We start from the raw sequence: 20,743 nt of genomic DNA on the forward strand, positions 1-20,743 counted from the left end.
CAGAAGGGCCTTGACCACGTGATTCCGATTTAGGAGGCATTACTGTCTCTACAGGATGACCCTGCAGAAGGGTGTAGTCCCTGGAAAAAATTCCACCCATGAAAAGAAGGATGGCTCCATACCAGGCCCCATAGGTCCAAACCTGATGTTCTGGGAGCGAGAATCTGCTGAAGATGTCTCTATCAGTGGATCAAAAAAAGAAGAGGACACCCTTGACATGTCGCCTTCAGCCCTACTCTCCCTCAGATTGAGTGGTTGCACTAGCATCAGCAAATCACCTTGAGCATCCAGGCAGCACTGACAGACTCGCAGAAGGTCCCGGCTGTATCGCCCTCATATAGCATGAAGCATAGAAAGACAAGCATTTAGTCTTCTTCAGCATCGGCCGCAAGACAAGTTGTGAACTTGGAAAGACACACCCTGAATATACCCACAGAGGACAATTACGTGGCCAGGTAAGCGCATAACTACATGCGCAGCTACATGCTTAACTAGGCATACTATACGCATTCAGCTACGTGCTTAACTGCGCACAAATATACAGACACAATGTGCAAACAGGTACTGTGCATAACACATGCACAGTAAAGGACATACACCAATAGGCCACCCAATTACACGCACAACAGGAGACACGGAACTAGGCACACAAGAAGGCATGCAGGCGCATGCCAACATCATACACACAAAAAAAGCACACGAAGGACCGTTGCGACCTACCATGCAGCCAGTGAAAGGAAGCCTGGAAGTGGGCCTAGCCAAAAGGCTGCTCAAGCTGCCAAGCCTGCGCTGCCACCACACCTCACTAAATGCCCCATATACGTGAGCAGGGGACCCTGAACACCAACGCTGAGAAGGAGATCCGGTAGGAAGGAGGAGAGCCTCACTAAAACTGCTCTCTAGAAAATAAAAATTTTCAGTTTTACCTGATCTCAGTCCTCCCTGGCTGCGAGCAGAAACGGGTCTCCAGCTACGAGGGAAAAGTGCAAAAGCCTTCACCACCGAGCTTCTCTCAGCCTGCAACCACTTTTTTTTTTGTAAATCCATGCCAGAACCAGGCTACTGGACTCAAGGCTCTCAACTGACGGAGGTGGCCCATTGGTATCACCTCAGGAGGCAAGTGGTGCTATCCAATTTCTCATCTCTTCAGAAATCATCCGTTTTCTTTCTTTCTTTTTTTTTAACTGCTTATTTTAGCACAGTCAGAACATACATCAAGCAGCAAAATAATAAGGATAAGACAAGTTTTATTCCAGAGAATACCACGTGGTAAAGAGTACATGTTACCCTCCAACGAAAAGAAAAATCAGAGAGAACTACAGAAACCCAAGTATGGAACCCAAATCAAGTCATATATTTTAATCCAGTCACGTAACATGTAAGACAGCTTTTCTAACAGAGCTTCTGAGTGTAGCTGCATCCTTCAGTCCCTTAAAGTAGGAACCGATTTCCATTTCCAGGCAATAACGAAACAAGCAATATATAGCATCTGCTGCACTAAAATCAGATGTACTTGCTCACCCACGGAGCTCTCCATAAACCTAAAAGACAAAGTACCGGAGAGAGAGAGGATAGGCCGCAATCTGTGCAATTAAGCGACCGACCCATTGCCAAAAAACAGCAATCCGAGGGCAGCTCCATCAAACGTGCATATACGCACCAGGGAGATCGCAACCCCGCCAGCATAAAGACGAGGAATTGGGAGAAAACTTAGAGAAAAATAGGAGGTAGTGATAAGCACATATAATTAGACGGACCAAAAGCTCAATCCGTTTAGCACAAATGGAAGATTTGTGCGCATTACGCCATATACACATCCATTCCTTTGAAGATATGGGAAACCCCAAATCCTTTTCCCATGGTCGTTCCACCTTACGTATAGAAAGGCATGGTTTAATGGAACAAAGTCAGCATGGCATTACCCAAAGCAAGTCTTGCCTCACAAATCTGCTTCACATTTTTCAAGGGTTAATAAACATGTAGATAAAGGTGAACCGGTTGATGTATTTTATTTGGATTTTCAGAAGGCATTTGACAAATTTCCTGATGAGAGGCTTCTAGGAAAAGTACAAAGTCAAGGGATAGGTGGCAATGTCCTTTCATGTATTACAAACTGGTTAAAGATAGGAAACAGAGAAGGATTAAATGGACAATTTTCTCAGTGGAGGGAAGTGGGCAGTGGAATGCCTCAGGGATATCTACTGGGACCCGTGCTTTTCAATATATTTATAAATTATCTGGAAAGGAATACGACGAGTGAGGTAATCAAATTTGCAGATGATACAAAATTATTCAAATAGTTAAATCACAAGTGGATTGTGATAAATTGCAGGAGGATCTTGTGAGACTGTAAAATTGGGCATCCAAATGGAAGATGAAATTTAATGTGGATAAGTGCAAGGTGATGCATATAGGGAAAAATAACCCATGCTATAGTTACACAATTTTAGGTTTCATATTAGGAGCTACCACCCAGGTAAGAGATCTAGGCATCAGTGGATAATACATTGAACTCGTCAGCTCAGTGTGCTGTGACAGTCAAAAAAGCAAACAGAATGTTACGAATTATTAGGAAGGGAATGGTGAATAAAACGGAAAATGTCATAATGCCTCTGATCGCTCCATAGTGAGATCACACCTTGAATACTGTGTACAATTCTGGTTGCCGCATCTCAAAAAAGATATAGTTACGATGGAGAAGGTACAGAGAAGGGCAACCAAAATGATAAAGTGGATGGAACAGCTCCCCTATGAGGAAAGACTAAATAGGTTAGGACTGTTCATCTTGGAGAAGAGACGGCTGAGGGAGGATATGATAGATGGCTGAGGGAGGATATGATAGAGGTGAGGGTGGATATGATAGAGGTGTTTAAAATCATGAGAGGTCTAGAACGGGTAGATGTGAATCGGTTATTTACTCTTTTGGATAGTAGAAAGACTAGGGGGCACTCCATGAAGTTAGCATGGGGCACATTTAAAACTAATCGGAGAAAGTTCTTTTTTACTCAACGTACAATTAAACTCTGGAATTTGTTGCCAGAGGATGTGGTTAGTGCAGTTAGTATAGCTGTGTTTAAAAAAGGATTGGATAAGTTCTTGGAGGAGAAGTCCATTACCTGCTATTAAGTTCACTTAGAGAATAGCCACTGCCATTAGCAATGGTAACATGGAATAGACTTAGTTTTTGGGTACTTGCCAGGTTCTTATGGCCTGGATTGGCCACTGTTGGAAACAGGATGCTGGGCTTGATGGACCCTTGGTCTGACCCAGTATGGCATTTTCTTATGTTCTTATATGATAGAGGTGTTTAAAATCATGGGTTCTGGAATGGGTAAATGTGAATTGGTTATTTACTCTTTCAGATAATAGGACTAGGGGGCACTCCATGAAGTTAGCATGTAGCACATTTAAAACTAAATCGGAGAAAGTTCTTTTTCACTCAACGCACAATTAAACTCTGGAGTTTGTTGCCAGGAGATGTGGTTATGGCAGTTAGTGTAGCTGGGTTTAAAAAAGATTTGGATAATTTCTTGAAGAAGTCCATTACCTGCTATTAATCAAGTTGACTTAGAAAATAGCCACTGCTATTACTAGCATCAGTAGCATGGGTAATACTTAGTTTTTGGGTAATTCCAGGTACTCATAGCCTGGATTGGCCACTGTTGGAAACAGGATGCTGGGCTTGATGGATCCTTGGTCTGACCTAGTATGGCATGTTCTTATGGGTGGAGATCCAGCCCAGTCCAGCAGATAGCGCAATACAAAATAGCACAGGTCGTCTTTTTGGCCGGGCCATCCACCAACATCAGCTCCAAAGGAGTGGGAGCAGACCATTTCCAGCCCTCTCCCCCCTCCGCGAAAGATCCTGTTTAAGTTTCTCATAATAAGAACAAGTATCATCGGGAATATCAAACTCATCCTGAAGATCTGTGAAGGTTAATAAATGTTCCCCATCATACATGTTGCCCAAACAGTGTAGGTCTGCTTCCTACCATTGTTTAGTCTCACTGCTAAAGGAATGTATCGTTAGAGCACGATTTCTCCAAGGTGGAGAAAAGGCCATGGGTCCTAGTTTATTAATGAGCTGCCTTTTACAAACCATCCTCCACATCTTAACTGTACAAGCTATAAGGGGACAGTTATGACAGGCTATTCTGCCCTCCAGTGAGAGGGGATCCCCAGAGAGAAGAGAAATGAGGTCTGTACCCTCAGCCAGGTGCCTCTCGAGAGCTAACCAGCTTATAGAAAAATCTCGATATATCCATGCGAACGCTCCAGAAAGACAGGGAGCCCAGAAATAAGCCTGTAGGTGTGGGAAAGCCATCGCACCCCACTTCTTAGGTCTGAACAGAGTGTAAAGGCTAACCCTAGCCACTTTCAACTCCCACAGAAAATTTAAAAGGGTACTGTTGAGGAGAGAGAAGAAACTCGAAGGGAGAAAGCAAGGGACATGTTGGAATAAATAAGTTAGGTGGGGCAAGATATTCATTTTAATCGCATTAATCTTACCCTCCCCCCCCCCAGGAAAGATAACAGCCCCTCCAGTCCAGTAGGTCTTGCTTGATCTTGGTTACCCACAGGGGCATAGTTCAACCTATTCAAATTGCTCTCGTTAGTAGGGATTTTTATGCCCAAGTAAGTAAAAGTGTTTGCCGCTCATCTGAAGGTTGCAAAGGAAACCAGGAGCCCACGAGATTCACCTACCCCGATCGGAAAAACTACTGATTTATGATAATTAACCTTATAACCCACCACCTTCCTAAAAGCTGCTGTTAGAGCTCTCCTCCTCCAGGGGGGAGGAGTCAGCAATCTGCTATCACTCACCCCACCAGGAGGGCAGAGTAGCAACTGTTCTGCTTTTCTCTTGAAAGGAGGAGGAGTAGCAATCTGTCATGATCTGCTCCTCCAGAAGGAAGGAGTTGGCTATCTATAGTGCTGGCCCCGCCAGGAGGGCAGAGTTAGTAATCTGTAGCTAACTACTGTTAGATGTTCCTGTAAGAAAGGAAGGTAGCAAGCTGTTATGGACCAACTCCCCAGGGAAGAGGAGTTGGCAATCTGTTCTATAATATTCTTCTGAGGAGAGGAGCTAATAATAGGATATTGTACTTCGCTACTGAGATAGCAATCAATCATGGCTCCGCTACGGAGTAGCAATCTGTTATATATAGGCTGCTGGCAAGTCCCAAAGAAAGAGAAGGTAGTTGTCTATATAATACTTCCGTGAGCAGTGTTAGTGGTCTGTAGTGGTTGGCTCCCACAGAGTGATAGTAGTGTAAGGAATGACCACTAGGAGGAAATGGTGAATCCCTGGGCCAATGGCAGATGACAGCACCCCCAGGAGGAGATCCTGAGAGGAACCACCGGCTAGGCTAGAATATGAAGTAAACACAAATAGTTCTTTATTAAGCTGGAAGCTGGACCATCAGAGGTGGCAGTAGAGAGTCGAGGTGTCCGGTAGGGCTGAAGTCCTTCTGATACTGGAATGTAATCTCTGGGTCGCTGAGCTGTAGAGAGAGACTAGAAGGAGTGAGTAGATACAAGATGGTACACTCACAATAGTAGATGTCTGCAATGGTCTCCATGCCACAGAGAGTCTTCAGTATATTCAGGAACAGGAGCCGTAGGCGAGCACTGGTTTCTCTACACAGTCTGTAATAAGAACTCACAATAGCCGTAAATGAAATGACTTCTAGCATAGAAGAGAGTCTGTAAAGGATTCTAGGAACATGGGCCCTTGTGGAGCGAGTACCGGTTCCTATCTGCAATCTTGCCAATCTAACTCTCGATCTCTGTACCTGCGATAACGTCTTGGATGGAAGAGAGTTTTCAGAACTATAGGAATGTAGGCCCTCATGGAGCGAGTACCGATTCCTATGTACAATAGAACTCACTGTGTTCACGTCCACGATCGCCTCCAAGCAATGAGGAGACTTCTGAGTATTCCAGCAATCTGAAATTAAGAATAGAGAGCGGAGCCCCTGTGGAGCGGGTACTCCTAGTAAGTTTGAAAAGGCCAAGCAGTAGGGACGGATTCCCTGGGCTGACTCGGATCGTTGTTGAAAGTATCGTGGACTGCCGAAGCAAGTCCAGGTGGAGTTCCTTGCTAACTCGTTAGAGGTTAGCAAACAAAGACCTTATAAAGTGGAAATTGATGACATCACTGCGGGGGGGGATGCCCCTGAGGTTCGTGCCCTTGCTGGTACAAGTCTGGAGCACGCGCGCGCCCTTACGTCATCAGGAACATGACGGATCCGTAGCGTCAAGCCAGCCTGGGGACACCAGGACCAAGAGGCAGAGAGAAGCCGCGGCTGCAGCTGTCCATCAGAGCCGAAGGGAGTTGCTCCCAAGGTAAGAGGGTGGAGCGAGGGGTGAGAAGAGGCACGAACGCAACAGCTGCCAACTCAGCTAATAATATTGGGCCCTCCTTAAGTGGATCAGATAAAAACAAGAGGATGTCGTCAGCGGAGAGTGAAATGAGATGTCTGAGCCAACCTGTTTGAAAGCCGGAGAGGTCTGAATGTGTCCACAAGTATACAGCCAGAGGTTCGATTACCAGGTCAAATAACAGTGGTGATAATGGGCATCCCTGTCACGTACCCTTACCTATTGTGAAGTAATGAGAGAGAAACTCATTAGTGAGAATTAGTGAGTCATTGGAGAATTGTATATGGCACAAATCCATCCCAAGAAGGGGATGGGAAAACCAAATTTCTCCAATACCGTGAAAAGAAACAGTCAATATAGCTGGTCAAAGGCCTTCTCTGCGCCTAGGCTAACCACCAATCCAGGGACCATTTCTTTCTTCGCTAACATGAGGATATTAAATAATCGACGAGTATTGTTCACTGACGATCAACCGAAAATAAATTCGGATTGGTCAGCCCTGACAAAGAGCTCATGCAGCTAGCCAACTGAACCTGCAGGGCCTTGGCCAAGATCTTAACATCTGCATTTAGTAAAGAAATCGGGCGATAAGCCTCAGTTTAATATTTGTCCCGCTCTGGTTTATGAAGCAAAACAATGGTGGCATCAAAGAGAGTACCAGAATGGGCCAGAGCGGTCTGTAGCTCCCGAAAAAGAGAAGACAGCGGACCGATCAAGTCCAGCAAAAAGTATTTATAAAACTCTACCGGGTACCCATCGGGACTCGGGGCCTTTCTACCAGGGAGATTAGCAATTGCTGCCTGTATTTCCAGGGTCGAAAGCGGCACCAACAATCTTTCCCTCTGGGCCTCAGATAATGCCGGCAGAGAAATCCTAGCCAGATAAGACTCGAGCGCTTCTGTGGAAATTAGACACTCTGCAGTGTATAATTGCTGAAAAAAGGCCCGAAACCTATCATTAATCCCCTTGGGAGAATGGACCACAGTTTCATTTGCCTCTTTCAGCCTCAGAATCAACATTCTTTGCGACTAGCGATGCAACAGTCTAGCAAGCACAGACCCTAACTTGTTGCCAACTGATACACCTGCTGCTTAGAATAGCATATAACCCGTTCGACATCCTTGAGTTGTAATTCCTTTAAGGAATTCCTGCACTTTTCTAGAATGTGATAGATGCGGAAGGAGCCAGTACACATATGCACCTTTTCCAGATCCCCAATCTGGATCTCCAGAGAATGTTCCTGCTTGAGCCTCTCCCTCTATCGATAGGAAGCAAAACTGATTATTCTCCCTTGCAGCACTGTTTTTAGAGTTTCCCACAGCAAAACTGGGAATAATCTCTGGAAGCGTGGATATCAAAAAATTTCTTTATAGCTTCCCAAATCATGTTGCAGAAGGAATGATTGCACAATAGCGAAACACTGAGCCGCCAACTTTTCTCTGCACTGGAGTCCATCCCAAAATTAAGGGGTAGTTGTACAGGATTATGATCAGAAATAACAGTGGGTCCTATATCTGCCAACCTTAGCTGCAGCAAGAGGGAGCAAGAACATAGAAAAAAAATCAATCTACCAATAAGATTGAAAACAGGGGGAGAAGCACGTGTAATCTCTTCCAGTAGGGTTTTGCTCTTGCCAAATATCCATCAAACTCATATTGGTCATCAAAGCTTATAGGGCCTCCACTTCCCCTCTGGACCTATTGCCTGATGATCTGTCCAATTTAGGATCCAACCCCACCCATAATAAAGGGAGAAGATGAAAAGGCCTCAGTCACTGCATGTAACTGAGTATAGAAAGCCCTCTGCCCTACATTAGGACAATAAACGTTAGCCAACACAAAGGATACCCCGTGGAGCTCACATTCCAGAAACACAAACCATCCCTCAGTGCCCTTCTGCACTTTATGCACAATAAGTGGGAGGGATCTGTGAATCGGAACACAAACTCCCCTGCTCTTTGAATTGTATGCGGCATACTCAGCTCTGCCCACCTAGTCCCTATTGAGCTTAGCATGCTCCGAATCTGAGAGGTGAGTCTCCTGGAGAAAAACCACTTGCACATTTTTCTTTTAAGATAGGCCAGAATTCTCCTGCGTTTAACAGGAGACCTGATACCCCACACATTGAGGGGTAGATTTTAAGAGGCGCGCGAACAGCCTACTTTTGCTTGCGCATCAGACTCAAGCAAAAGTACGCTGGATTTTAGTAGATACGCGCGGAGCCGCGCGTATCCACTAAAATCCTGGATCGGCGCGCGCAAGGCTATCGATTTTGTATAGCCTGCGCGCGCCGAGCCGCGCTGCCTCCCCCCGTTCCCTCCAAGGCCGCTCCGAAATCGGAGCGGCCTCGGAGGGAACTTTCCTTTGCCCTCCCCTCACCTTACCCTCCCTTCCCCTACCTAACCCACCCACCCGGCCCTGTCTACACCCCCCCCTTACCGTTGTCGGGGGATTTACGCCTCCCGGAGGGAGACGTAAATCCCCGCGCGCCAGCGGGCCTGCTGCGCGCCGGGCCGCGACCTGGGGGCGGGTACGGAGGGCGCGGCCACGCCCCCGGGCCATAGCCACGCCCCGTACCCGCCCCCAAAACGCGGCCGACACGCCCCCGAAACGCCGCGTCGACCGGGCCCGCTCCCCGACACGCCCCCGACACGCCCCCCTCCGAAAACCCCGGGACGTACGCGAGTCCCGGGGTCTGCGCGTGCCGGTAGGCCTATGTAAAATAGGCTTACCGGCGCGCAGGGCCCTGCTCGCCTAAATCCGCCCGGTTTTGGGCGGATTTAGGCGAGCAGGGCGCTGAAAATCCGCCCCTTAGGGTGAGAACCTCAACTGGGGTCATAACCTGGAGTTGAACAAGACCAAGAACGACCCAGATATAAGAAGAGAGAAGAAACAGGACCTGAGATGTAGAACCAACTGTATTTTATAACCTTTAACCATCCCCCACCAACCTGACTACCCCTCCCCCATAGTAACAACAGACACTATCCCTGAGCCCTAAAAAACTGGCCCAAAGGATGACCTCTAGCAACCCCAACTAATATCTACCCCTCACCCAGAAAAGTAAGAGTAAATGGGGGAACACCTGAGATCCACCCTCCTTTTCCCATTGCCAACAGTCCCCCCCACCCTCACCCCTTACCCACCCAAGGAAGAATCCTCTCAGCAAACAAATCCCTAAGCCCCTCGGCCATGACACTGTCCGTCCCATACGCCTTCTCGACAGGAACCGCTGAAGAGCCTCCAGCCCAATGGTTTCAGTTCTGCAACAGTCATAGAAAAATACAGAAACATAGAAATGACGGCAGAAGACGACCAAACGGCCCATCCAGTCTGCCCAGCAAGCTTTCACAGTTATTTTTCGTATACTTATCTGTTATTTTGACCGCTGAGGTCAGGGCCCTTATTGGACACTTTTTTGGTTCTAATTTCCTTCCACCCCTGCCATTGATGTAGAGAGCAGTGCTGGAGCTGCATAAAAGTGAAGTATCAAGCCTAATTGGTTAGGGGTAGTAACAGCCTCAATAAGCAAGCTACTCCCCTACTTGTTTACCCCGCCTGTGCAATTTAGTCCTTGTTGGTAGTTGTCTGAAAGTAAATCCTCTTATCTTCATTCCCCCCCTGCCGCCGAAGCAGTGAGCTGCACTATATATGTATTCAAAGTGAAATATCAGGCTTAATTGGTTTGGGATAGTAACCGCCGCAACAGCAAGCTACTCCCACGCTTATTTCTTTACCCAGACTATGCAAATTCAGCCCTTGTTGGTAGTTGTCTGAATGGTCATCCTCTTATCTTTATTCCCCCCTGCCGTTGAAGCAGTGAGCTGCGCTATATATGTATTCAAAGTGAAGTATCAGGCTTAATTGGTTTGGGGTAGTAACCGCCGCAACAAGCAAGCTACTCCCACGCTTATTTGTGAATGCAAATTCTTTGTCCCACATTTCCTCTTGCCGTTGAAGCATAGAGCAATGTTGGAGTCACATTAACTGTGTGTATGTTTATTGAATAAAGGTATTAATCACCAAGTAGTAGCCGTCATTCCCGCAAGCCACCCCCAGTCCAAACATTAAAGGAGAGAAGAAGTGAGAAGAATTGCCGGGCGGGAGTATGGAGTTCCACAAAGAGTGACTCGTAGTGACACAAGGCTCGTTCCCACAGGAAATTTGAGATATGCTGAGAAGGAAAAATACTACCAGAGAGAACCCCCACCATGAGAGAACTGGTAGTACTCCCTATCTTTACTTTACCCATACAAACCTCATTCCCCCCCCACAGGATAAAACTTCACAGAAGACTATATACAGAACCAAAAATAACATAACATAACATATTTCTGCCTCCCTTCTTAGGGTCCTCCAAAAACAACTGTACTGACCCTGGCACTCCGTCTGTATATATCCTTAATAAAAGAAAAAAGGATATTAAATTGTAAGGTGCTCAGGATTAGAGATGTGCAGTCGTTTATCACGAATTAGGCAATTACAACGAAATTGCCTAATTCGTAGTGGTTCGGGGGCCCCGAAACCCGAAAAGGAATTTCCCCGAACTTCGGGGAAATTTCGTTTTTCGGGTTTGCATGGGGAGAGGGGCACATTTTTTTTTTTAAATTAAAAACCACCCCAAACATTTAGATTAACTATAATACAACCCCCCCCCCATCCCGATCCCTCCCCAAGACTTACGAACATCCCTGGTGGTCCAGCGGGGTCCCGGGTGCCATTTGTTCCTCCTTGCCCATGTGCGCCATTGCCAGCCTTGCTCAAAATGGTGCCGAATAGCCTCTGAACTACCATGTCACAGGGGCTACCGGCGCCATTGGTCAGCCCCTGTCACATGGTAGGAGAACCGACCAATGGCGCCGAAAGCCCCTGTGACATAGTATGGGCAAAGGCTATCGGCACCATTTTGATTACTGGCAGCCGACAACGAAATTGCTCCCGGACCCCCGCTGGACCCACAGGGATTATTGGCAAGCCTTGGGGGAGGGGTCAGGATGGTGGGGGGAGTTTGTATGTATGTACGAAAATGATTTTAAATGCTTGGGGTGGGTTTTTTTTAGCTTCGTTTCCCGCTTCGTTTTTTGGCCCGGTTTCGGGTTTCCTCGTTTCGTTTTTCAAAAAAACTAAACGAGAAAACCCGAATTTTACCACGAAGTATCCGAGTCAAAAAACGACCCGGTAGAAAAAAATGAAGCACATCTCTACTCAGGATCCACCTTCCAGCACCGCAACTGCATTCCATTGAAGTTTCTGGAGTACTACCCTCACATCCTGCACTGAATGGAGCACCTCAGGCTTGCCATCGTGTGTAACTCGGAGTCTCGCTGGATACAGCATAGCGTATGAGAGGCCCCGAGTATGGAGCTCCCGCTTGTGTTGCAGACGTGGACCCTTGGCCCAAGGTTGTGGTGGCGCTACCTGGAGGTCCCCACCATTGGGAGGCAAGGCCAGACGGGAAGCAGAGACCAGCAGGAGCTTCGCCACTACCAGCCCATGTTCCCTGCAGGTTAAGCCCTTGGGTGCTGGGGCCGGATAGTCTTAAGTGGGCCTCTGCCTGGATGATCCCATGTAACATGGCCAAACGAGGCAGGCAGCAACCAGGAGCCAGAGGTCCGAGGCAGGAGGCAGAATACATGGTCAAGTCCAGTCCAGAGGTCAGAGGCAGGAGATGTGGTCAGGTCCAGTCCAGAGGTGAGGCGGCAGAAGATGTGGTCAGGTCAGGTCCGGTCCAGAGGTCAGAGGCAGGTGGCAGAAGGCAACGTCAAGGAGTAATCCAGGTCAAGAGCCTAGGTCCATCCGAGGGAAGAGGAGCTAGGAACAGGAATGTAGGAAATGGAGCTGGGAGTCCGGAGCAGGAGCAGGAACAGGAACTGGTGCAGGAACAGGATCAGGAACAGCAACACAGGAACACTGGCAGAAGACAGCGAGGAGATCTGTTGCCAAGGCAAGCTCTGACTGTCAGAACTTGCTTTATATACCCGGGGCCGCTGACGTCATAACTAGGGGCCGCGGAAGCTTTTCCCACACCAGCCCCTTTAAATCCTCGAGAGAGGTGCACGTGCCTAGGAGCGGGGGCTGAGGAAGAAGGCGTCGTCGTCATAGTAGTCAGTACAGCAGCATTACCCCGCTGTGGATGGGAGGCAGCAGGAGAAGATTGAGAACCGTCCTGAGTGGAGCAGGGTGATTGGGAGATGGCAGGACTGGAAAGGCAGCTGCCCGCCACAGCCGAGGTGAGGAGGGCCAAGGTCAGAGCCTGGCATTGGGTGGTAGGGGTTGCCGGCCCGTGGCAGGGATTTGTAACAGTAACCCCCCAACCTTACGGCCCTTCCCTGGAGGTCTCTGCTTACCAGGATGAGAAGCATGGAACTGTCTCAGAAGTTTTTTATCCAGGATATGGGCAACTGGCTCCCACAAATTTTCTTTGGGTCCGTAACCCTCCCAAGGAAAGGAGGTACTCCCATCTTCGGCATCTCTTCCAGACATGTAGAACTTCATGTACCTGGTAGGTAGGGTCCGGATCAGAAGTGAGTGGAGGAGGTTCGGGGTTTTGCATGAAGGCCATGATAGGTTCTCAGGGGATTTGTGCATGTATAGGCACATGCACGCTTGTTTTAAAATTAACCTGGATATTTGAAATTGCATATAGAAAATGTATTTTTTAAATTCAACGCACAAATGACTGTCATCATCCTTTGACCATGTGGCACAGTACTGGACTTGGAAAAAAAATTTGTTTTATTATGCTTCCTGCTCCCATGTATTTAGCAAATGTAGAGTATTGTGCTTGGAGTGGGTAGGATCACTCTTCGTTTCAGCATTTATTTACACGATATAGCCATAAACTTTTTCTTAAAAATGTATTCTACCCTTGTATATATTTTCTTGTAACAGGGCAGGAAAACTTAACACTTTACATTACTTCATCTAATATTATATAACAAAATAATTCCCTCCCCTAAATATAAAAGGGAACAGATTTTAAATTCAAGTTGAAGACTTTAAGAACAGTTAACAGAAAACGCATTGTTACTAATTTGTACAATGTCCAGTTAGGCTAAAAATGTTTTTCCAACCCATATTCTACAATACAGCAAGATGCATATTTTTAAATTACCTTAGAGACATTACTTGAGATTCCAGAGTTTCAGTCTTTGCTTGATAGAGAAGTTTCAACCTTTCCTTTAAACACAAAGGGAGAAGGATATTGAATACATAAATGGAAGTACAAAGGTACAAACAAACACTGTCTTAGGACTGTCAGTCATAGATACAACAATGCACAAAATGACATTAGCTTCAAAGAATATAGTTGAAAATATATGGTTTCACTGATACTTAAAATTAGAGTACATTTTCAAAGGAATTACGCATATAAAAGTAGCATATATCGCAGCAATTTTGAAAAGTCCATTTATACATGTAAAATCTTTTGAAAATTTAGTCATATGGAGTGAACTTTCAATAGAATTATGCGCATAAAATTAGCAATTTTCAACAGACCTTTTACACACGTAAATCTTTTTGAAAAATTACTTCCATTTTATTTAACATGGTCATGTTTCTATAGGCATGGTAAGATACTGGCAGTTTTAGTGCTCAATCATCAAGTGCCCATTCATGTCTTAGAATTCTCCTGTAGAAAATCAGTAAAGATTTCTTCAGCTGTCAATGGAATTATTTGATAGTATAAAAATGTAAGACAAGACTAATTCTCAACATTGCTGTTCATGGTCCGGTGTAATAAGCTTCAGTCTCAATGTGTGGATGTGATGAGGGAGCAGGGAAGAGAGTTTTAGGTTTGTTAAGAAAGGGAAAGGAGGACTTTTCTGGAAGAATGGGCTCCACCTTAATCAGAGTGGAACCAGGCTGCTGGTACTAACTTTTCAAAGGAGATAGCCCAGCTTTTAAACAAGATGATGGGAGAAAGCTGACAGTCGCTCAGAAGCACATGGTTTAGAATGATGTAACTTTGAAGGATACCAAGAGAACAAGGAAATTAGGGCATCGAGGAGAAAGGTTGCAATAAATGCTAAAATGGACGAAGTGCCTTTAAGTAAAAAGCAGACAGAGCAGAAAGATTCCAAATCACTCCTGTCAACTGTTAAGCTGGTTGTTAATACAAACAAAAAACATACTTTGAAATGTCTATATACAAATGACAGAAGTCTAAAAAAAAATAAGATGGGAGAGTTAGAGTGCATAGCACTAGATGAAGAGGTAGATATGATTGGCATCAAAGAGACCTGAGATACCAGGGTACAAACTATATTGAAATAATAGGATGGATCAAATTGGTTGAAGGGTGGCACTATATATTTAAAGAGGGTATTAAGTCAAACAGTTTAAAAGTTCTACAAGAAACAACATGCAATGTTGAATCCTTATGGATAGAAATTCCAGGTGAAAAGAGGAATAAAATAGTAGTGGTAGTGTATTAACATCCATCTGGCCAGAATGAACAAAAAGACAATGAAATGCTAAAAGAAAATAGTGAAGGTAACAAAATCAGAAGCACAGAAATAATGTGTGATTTCAAATACCCCAGTATTGAGTGGTGAATGTCATATAGGAATTGATAAAGAGGTAAAGTTCCTAGATGAAATAAATGACTGCTTCATGGAACAGCTGTTACAAGAACCAACAAGAGGGAAAACTATTATTGATCTAGTCACTGTGGACCAGGAAGATGTAGTAGGCCAGACTGACAAACTAAAGAGCAGCAAATCACCTGGACCAGATAGCATGCACTCCAGGATTCTGAAGGAACTCAAAAATGAAATTTCAAATCTATTACTTAAAATTTGTAATCTATCATTAAAATAATCTATTATACCTGAAGACTGGAGGATGGCTAATGTACCCCCAATATTTAAAAAGGGCTCCAATGGTGAACCAGGAAACAATAGACCAGTTAGCCTGACTTCAGTGCCGGGAAAAATAGTGGAAACTATTCTAAAGATAAAAATCAAATAGCATATTGAAAGACATGGTTTAATGGAATACAGTTGGCATGGATTTACCCAAGGGAAGTCTTGCCTCACAAATCTGCTTTATTTTTTTTTAAGGGGTTAATAAACATGTGGCTAAAGGTGAATCGGTAGATGTAGTGTATTTGGATTTTCAGAAGACTGTTGACAAAGTCCCTCATGAGAGACTTCAAAGAAAACTAAAAAAAAGTCATGGGATAGGCGATGTCCTTTTGAGGATTACAAAATGGTTAAAAGACATGAAACAGAGAGTAGAATTAAATGGTCAAGTTTCTCAGTGGGGAAAAGAGTAAAAGGTGGAGTACCTCAGGGATCAAAAATTGGAAGAAGGATCCATCAGAAGAAAATAGGATACAGCATAAGCACTGGCAAGTTAAATGCAAGACACTGATAAGACAGGCTAAGAGAGAATTTGAAAAGAAGTTGGCCATAGAAGCAAAAACTCACAATAAAAACGTTTTAAAATATATCCAAATCAGAAAGCCTGCGAAGGAATCGGTTGGACCTTTGGATGATCAAGGGGTTAAAGGGGCACTGAGAGAAGATAAGACCATCACAGAAAGATTAAATTATTTCTTTGCTTTGGTATTTATTGAAGAGGATGTTGGAGAGATACCCGTTCCAGAGAAGGTTTTCATGGGTGATGATTCAGATCAATTGAACCAAATCACGGTGAACCTGGAAGATGTGGTAGGCCTGATTGACAAACTGAAGAGTAGTAAATCACCTGGACTGGAGGGTATACACTCTAGGGTTCTAAAAGCACTAAAAAATGAAATTCAGACCTATTTCAATTAATTTGTAACCTATCATTAAAATCATCCGATGTACCTGAAGATTGGAAGATGGCCAATGTAACTATTTTTAAAAAGGGATCCAGGGGTTATCCGGGAAACTGTAAACTGGTGAGCCTGACTTCAGTGCCGGGAAAAATTGTGGAAACTGTTATAAAGAATAAAATCACAAAACATTTAGGAGGACATAATATGATGGGACACAGCCAACAATGATTTACCCAAGGAAAGACTTGCCTCACAAATCTCCTACATTTTTTTGAAGGGGTGAATAAACATGTGGCAAAAGTGAGCTGGCAGATGTGGTGTATTTGGATTTTTTGAAGGCGTTCGACAAACTGCCGCATGAACAGCTTCTAAGAAAACCAAAAAGTCATGGACTAGGAAGCAATGTCCTTTAGTGGATTGCAAACTGGTTAAAAGGCAGGAAACAGAGAGTAGGATTAAATGGTCAGTTTTCACAGTGGAAAAAGTTAGCAGAGTTGCTTACCTGTAACAGGTGTTCTCCCAGGACAGCAGGATGTTAGTCCTCACATATGGGTGATATCATCAGGATGGAGCCCAATCACGGAAAACTTCTATCAAAGTTTCCAGAATTTTGACTGGCCCCTACTGGGCATGCCCAGCATGGCACTAACACTGCAGCCAGCAGGGGTCCCCCTTCAGTCTTATTTGATAACTACAGGCAGTGCCGAAAAAATAAAACAACAAAACGTTATGAACCCAACACCGCGGGGTGGCGGGCAGGTTTCGTGAGGACTAAATCCTGCTGTCCTGTGAGAACACCTGTTACAGGTAAGCAACACTTGCTTTCTCACAGGACAAGCAGAATGGTAGTCTTCACATATGGGTGAGTACCGAGCTGAGGATGTCCGAACATGCACCAAATGTACTCAACGGCATGCAACAGGCACATCAACTGGGGTGGAATTTGGTAGAGGGCATCCTGAACCCCACCGGGCAGGTGGAAGGGTGTTGGTATGTCACGTTGGAAATAGGTTACGCAGGACAGACTGGCCGAAGATGGAATCTTGTCTTCCGGCTTTGTCCAAGCAAAAGTGGACTGCGAAGGTATGGAGAGAGCTCCAGGTGGCAGCCCTGCAAATGTCAGGAAGCGGCACCGATCTTAGGTGTGCTACTGAAGTCGCCATGGCCCTCACAGAGTGTGCTTTAACACGGTCTTGAAAAGGAATGCCTGCTTGCTGATAGCAAAAGGATATGCAGTCCACCAACCAGGAGGAGAGAGTCTGCTTACCCACAGGTTGCCCTAATTTGTTGAAATGGAAAGAGACGAATAACTGAGTGCTCTTCCTGTGGGCAAGTGGAAAGCTAGAGCCCGTTTACAGTCAAGGGTATGCAGAGCCTGTTCCCCTGGATTGGAATGGGGCCTGGGAAAAAAGGTGGGCAGTATGATGGATTGATTAATGTGAAACTCCAAAACTACCTTGGGTAAAAACTTAGGGTGAGTGAGGAGTACCGCCCGGTCCTGCAGGAGTTTAGTGTAAGGCGGATAGGTAACTAGGACCTGTAACTCACTAACCCTGCAAGCTGAAGTGATAACTAAAAGGAAAATCACTTTCCATGTGAGATATTTTAGGTCACATGAGTGAAGAGGCTCGAATGGAGTTTTCATGAGCCGACCGAGAACCAGATTAAGGTCCTAAGAAGGGGCCGGAGGACATAAAGGTGGCTTGATAGATAGATAGATAGATAGATAGATAGATAGATAAATAAATAAATAGATATGGAGCAAGCCCTTTAAAAATCGTGTTACGAGGGGTTGTACTGAGATAGGGACATCCGACACCTTTATGGAAGGTGGCTACCGCACTGACATGCATTCTGATGGAAGAGGTTTTTAGACCTGACTCTGACAAATGCCAGAGATAGTCCAAAAACCTTGGGATTGGACAGGAAAAGGGATCAAGGGACTGTGAAGTGCACCATCATGTGTACCTTTTCCATTTATAGGAATAAGATTTTCTTGTGAAAGGCTTCCGTGAAGCAATCAGGACACGAGAAACCGAATCTGAAAGGTTAAGTGGTTGAAGGATTAATCTTTCAACATCCATGCCATCAGGGACAAGGCCCGAAGATTGGGATGGCGTAGGCATCCGTCGTTTTGAGTGATTAGATGCGGGTCCAGTCCCAAGGGAATGTGCCTGTGGATGGAGAGATCCTGGAGTATGGGAAATCACACTTGGCGTGGCCAGTGAAGTGCTATCAGGATCATGGTTCCCTTGTCCTGACATAGCTTCACGAGAGTCTTCAAAAGAAGAGGAAGAGGAGGGAATGCATAGAGCAGACCGGTTGCCCACGAGAGGGAGAATGCATCTCTGGGCTGAGAGCGCTCACTCCGAATGAGGGAGCAGTAATTGTCCACTTTGTGGTTCTGAGGGGACGCAAAGAGGTCTGTCTGGGGGTATCCCCATTGGCAAAAGATTGAGGTTGCTACCGAGGGGTTGAGAGACCACTCGTGTGACTGGAAGATGCGACTCAGTTTATCTGCCAAGACATTTCCACTCCCAGCAAGTAGGTGGCCCTGAGGTACATCAAGTGGGAGAGTGCTTCCGCCCAAATCTGCGCAGCTTCCTGACACAGAAGGAAGGAGCCTGTGCCTCCCTGCTTGTTGATGTACCACATGGCCACCTGGTTGTCCGTCTGAATCAGGATGACATGATTTGATAGGCGTTCCTGAAAAGCCCTGAGAGCATGTCGCATTGCTCGAAGCTCTAGGAAGTTTATTTGATGTTTGTCTTCCTCTGGAGACCAAGATCCTTGTGTCTGTAGATTGTCCTTGTGGGCTCCCCACCCGAGGTTGGAAGCATCGGTGGTGAAAAAGAATTGGGGATCTGGCATTTGAAAAGCCAGTCCCTGGAGGAGATTGGTCTGATCTTTCCACCAGGCGAGAGACAGACGGAGTGAGTTGGTGATGTGGACAATGGTCGACAGAGGCTGAACAGCTTGAATCTATTGTGACCTCAGAGTCCAATGCATGAGTCTCATGGCCAGGCGGGCCATTGGTGTAACATGGACGGAGGACGTCATGTGTCCTAGCAGGATGAGGAATTGGCGAGCTGTTGCTGTATGTTGAGACTGCAACTGGTGAGCGACAGCCACGAGTGTTAGCGCTCGTTGTCGAGGTAGAAAGGCTTTTGTCTGTAAGGTGTCCAAGTCTGCCCCAATGAACGACAAGTTTTGAGATGGGATTAAATAGGATTTCCCGTAATTGACAAGAAATCCTAGAGAAATTAAAGTATGCAGGATGAAATCGAGGGACGACAGAGTGGCTTGCGGGGTTGGAGCCCTGATTAACCAGTCATCCAAATAGGGGTAGACGTGCACACCTTCTTTCCTGAGGAAAGCTGCTACAACTACGAGGCATTTGGTGAAGACTCGTGGTGCAGACGCTAGGCAGAGGGGAAGCATTCGATATTGATAGTGCTTTGGGCCTACTAAAAACCTGAGGTACTTGCGATGAGTTGGAGTGATCGCAATGTGTGTGTATGCGTCCTGGAGGTCCAGAGAGCAGAGCCAGTCTCCTTTTTGTAGAAGAGGTAGAAGCGAGCCCAAGGTTACCATCTTGAACTTTTCCCGCTGGAGGTAACTGTTGAGAGCACATAGGTCCAGAATTGGACGAAGGCCCCCGGATTTTTTGGGGATCAGAAAGTACCAAGAATAGAACCCTAGGCCTTGCTGCGAGAGGGGGGACGGGTTCTATTGCTCTTAACTGGAGAAGAAGGGAAACGTCCTGCTCCAGAAGGACAGAGTGGTCGGATACTCCCCACGCCTGCAGAGCTGGTGAGTTCAGTGGAAGAGCAAGAAAGTTTAGGTGGTAACCCTGAGCAATGATTGCTAGCACCCATTGGTTGGTAGTGATTGATTGCCACATGTTGTGAAAGTGGCACAATCGACCTCCCACTGGTATGCTTGCCAGAGGAATCAGGCTGCTGCTCTCCAAGTGAAAGTCAAAAACCTGAAGCAGGCCCCGGCTGGGGAGCTGCTTGTGGCTTTTGCTTTCGGGCCTAGCGAGGCTGAGGCTTTTGATAAGGCCTCGTAGTTCAGGACCGTGCTGGTGGAGGATAGTACTTCCTTGGACGGAAGAATGACTTCTTAGAGTCCTTCCTGAAGGGCTGTCTTGAGGGGAAGTCAGAAGGTATCGATGAGAGCTGTTTAAGGGTCTCATGATGGTGCTTTAATTCAGCCACCATTTGCTGGATCTGCTCACCGAACAGATTGTCTCCTACACATGGTAGGTCAGATAGCCTGTCTTGTACTTCTGGGCGAAGGTCAGAAGATTTGAGCCAGGCCCATCGTCTTGCCAAAATGGCAGCTGCAGACACTCTAGTGGAGGTGCGAAGATATCGTAAGCTGTTCTTATCTCATGCTTTCCTGCCTCAAACCCCTTGTTGACAAGGATTTGAAGCTGGTCTTGGAATTGTTCAGGCAGGGTTTCAGAGAAGTCCTGTATCTGTTTGAAGATGACCCTATTGTATTGGGTCATATACAGCTGGTAAGCAGCAATTCTGGAGATAAGCATGGCCCCTTGGAACACTCATCGACCAATATTGTCTAGGAT

The 20,743-nt window shown here is 45.9% G+C and overlaps 1 protein-coding gene across 10 annotated transcripts in view; it reads right to left on the bottom strand.

The window, feature by feature from the left end:
• SDCCAG8 (serologically defined colon cancer antigen 8) overlaps positions 1–20,743 on the bottom strand; it is a 694,410-nt gene that overhangs the window by 620,582 nt on the left and 53,085 nt on the right. For all 10 annotated transcript variants that reach the window (XR_003855449.1, XM_029593983.1, XM_029593984.1 and 7 more), the window contains exon 8: positions 13,498–13,562. Coding sequence is in view for 9 of the 10 variants with exons in the window: in XM_029593983.1 (XP_029449843.1) it covers positions 13,498–13,562 (65 nt within the window). In the remaining variant the exon portion in view is untranslated. The remainder of the gene's footprint in view (positions 1–13,497; positions 13,563–20,743) is intronic.

This window comes from Rhinatrema bivittatum, chromosome 3, assembly GCF_901001135.1.
Source record: "Rhinatrema bivittatum chromosome 3, aRhiBiv1.1, whole genome shotgun sequence".
Lineage (NCBI taxonomy): Eukaryota > Metazoa > Chordata > Amphibia > Gymnophiona > Rhinatrematidae > Rhinatrema > Rhinatrema bivittatum.